Genomic DNA, 2,235 nt, shown 5'->3' on the forward strand with positions numbered 1-2,235 from the left:
TAGATATGGGGAAATTTGACAATAACCTCCCTACTGACCCGAGTCTCAGCCAGGTGGGCCAGCCCCACTGCTCAGGAGAAGGGAGGGGAAAGGCTAACTCGGCCATCTCCAATTCCAGGCAGGGAACAGTTAACTACCAACTATGAGGCACTAGGCTCCCGGCTAAAGTCTTCACTTGCATGAAGTCATTGAATCCCTGGCCCCTTCCAACAACACCAGCAACATCTTGGTGTCCCACCGCGGGAAAGTAAGGCACAGAGCTTAACTTATACAAGTTCACCCTCTTGGTGGCAGATCCAGTGGCCTCAGGCAGTCCGGTCTTGAAGTCCACCCTCTCAAATACTACCCCACTCGGTTCTAGGTCACAACTCATCACGGGGCCCCTCTGGTCCAAACCTACCTCTACCACTTCCTAGTCGTGGGGCCCCGCCCTGGACAAGTAATCCAACCACTCTGGGCTTTGATCTCCTTAACAAAAGGATGGGGCGGGCCACGGGCCACCTCCCGCAGCGCTTTAACGCCCAGGCTGAGTGCGCCATGCGATGGGCACAATTCCAGCTCCCGTGCTCTCCTGTCATTTGTTTTCCTAAACAAGAGAAGTTTCCAGATGTGGGCAGAACCTTCCTCGCCCCGCCCGCTGCCCCTCATAAGCCGTGGGAGGAATGCAGGGGGAGGGACGGCCCCCAACTGGTCATTGCCATTAATAGAGACCTGAAGCACCGCCTGCTAAAAATACCCGGCTGGAGACCCATAAAAGCGCAGCCGGGGCCCCAACCCAGCACTTCTCAGATCTCAGCCCGACGCGCATTGAACCGCCCAGCACAGCCAGCAGCCAGCATGACCGAGCGCCGCGTGCCCTTCACGCTCCTGCGGACCCCCAGCTGGGACCCTTTCCACGACTGGTACCCGAACCACAGCCGCCTCTTCGACCAGGCCTTCGGGCTGCCTCGGCTGCCGGAGGAGTGGACGCAGTGGTTCAGCTCCAGCGCCTGGCCGGGCTACGTGCGCCCGCTGCCCGCCGCCGAGGGCCCCGGGGCCGTGGCCGCGGCCGCGCCCGCCTACAGCCGCGCGCTCAGCCGGCAGCTCAGCAGGGGCGTCTCGGAGATCCGGCACACGGCCGACCGCTGGCGCGTGTCCCTGGACGTCAACCACTTCGCCCCGGAGGAGCTGACGGTCAAGACCAAGGACGGCGTGGTGGAGATCACTGGTGAGCCCCTTGTGGTCCCCTGCGGAGGACGAAGCTGGCGGGTAGAGCCCGCGGGAGCCTCCCAGGGCGGGATGAGCTGGGCCGAGGGTCCGGCCCGGAGGAGGTCCGAGGCCTGTTCGGAATGCGCGCTGCGGGTCGCTCTGAAGGACCCGGGGCGCGAAAGACGTTAAGAGAAGGAACAACGCCCCTTCCCTTGAAGAACCCCATCCCCGACCCCTAAGAGCAGGTGCCCCGGCCCTGGCCCCGGCAGCGGAGGGGGCGTGTACGATGCTTTGTGCGCCTGCGCGCGCCCAGTCCGGGCCAAGAGCCCAGCGCCGCGCCCCCACCGGTGGGAAAAGTTCTGGGTGGAACTTTTCGAAAACTTATGACGCCGGGAGCGGACAGTCAAGCCCCCGCCCCAGATACCCCCAGACAACTCGATCTGTCACCTCCTGAGACCCAGCTACCCGGGAGCAGGTGGTGGGGCCTCTGGCCAGCGGGGCCTGTTGGGTCGGGCGTGGGCCGGTCCACACAGCCTCTGACCTCCTTCTACCCCACCCCAGGCAAGCACGAAGAGAGGCAGGACGAGCACGGCTACATCTCCCGCTGCTTCACTCGGAAATACACGTGAGTCTTGGCCCAACTTGGGGGGGTGTTGGGAGGGGGTCCAGCGGAGTGGACGCAGGGAAGGGGACAGGGGCAGTGTGTAACAACTGCTCTCCTTCTCTGCATGTCCAGGCTGCCACCCGGTGTGGACCCCACTCTGGTCTCCTCCTCTCTGTCCCCTGAGGGCACACTCACCGTGGAGGCCCCCATGCCCAAGCCAGCCACACAGTCAGCGGAGATCACCATCCCTGTCACCTTCGAGTCACGTGCCCAGCTGGGGAGTTCAGAAGCTGGGAAGTCTGAGTAGACTGGAGCCAAGTAGAACCCATTACCCTGCTTTCCACCCCGAGTAACGACTGGCCGTCCCCCTTCACCCACCCTTGTGCTCTTTTGATACATATACCTTCTCTTTTTCTCAAATAAAATTCGAAGTAACTGCTGGA

General features: G+C 62.6%; 1 protein-coding gene across 1 annotated transcript; it reads left to right on the top strand.

Annotated features, from left to right (window-relative positions):
• The first annotated feature begins 666 nt into the window (after positions 1–666).
• Hspb1 (heat shock protein family B (small) member 1) lies at positions 667–2,235 on the top strand. Its single transcript, XM_027952976.2, has 3 exons — positions 667–1,207; positions 1,750–1,813; positions 1,925–2,235. The coding sequence occupies exons 1-3, from the start codon at positions 838–840 to the stop codon at positions 2,097–2,099; spliced, it is 609 nt and encodes a 202-aa protein (XP_027808777.2). The 5' UTR covers positions 667–837; the 3' UTR covers positions 2,100–2,235.

This window comes from Marmota flaviventris, chromosome 19, assembly GCF_047511675.1.
Source record: "Marmota flaviventris isolate mMarFla1 chromosome 19, mMarFla1.hap1, whole genome shotgun sequence".
Taxonomy (NCBI): domain Eukaryota; kingdom Metazoa; phylum Chordata; class Mammalia; order Rodentia; family Sciuridae; genus Marmota; species Marmota flaviventris.

Excerpts from the sequence above, each read along its gene's own strand:
- Hspb1 (XM_027952976.2), top strand. The coding sequence starts at position 838 with ATGACCGAGCGCCGCGTGCCCTTCACGCTCCTGCGGACCCCCAGCTGG. Across the intron at positions 1,208-1,749 it reads CGGCGTGGTGGAGATCACTG|GCAAGCACGAAGAGAGGCAG; the intron begins GTGAGCCCCTTG and ends ACCCCACCCCAG. Across the intron at positions 1,814-1,924 it reads TGCTTCACTCGGAAATACAC|GCTGCCACCCGGTGTGGACC; the intron begins GTGAGTCTTGGC and ends CTGCATGTCCAG.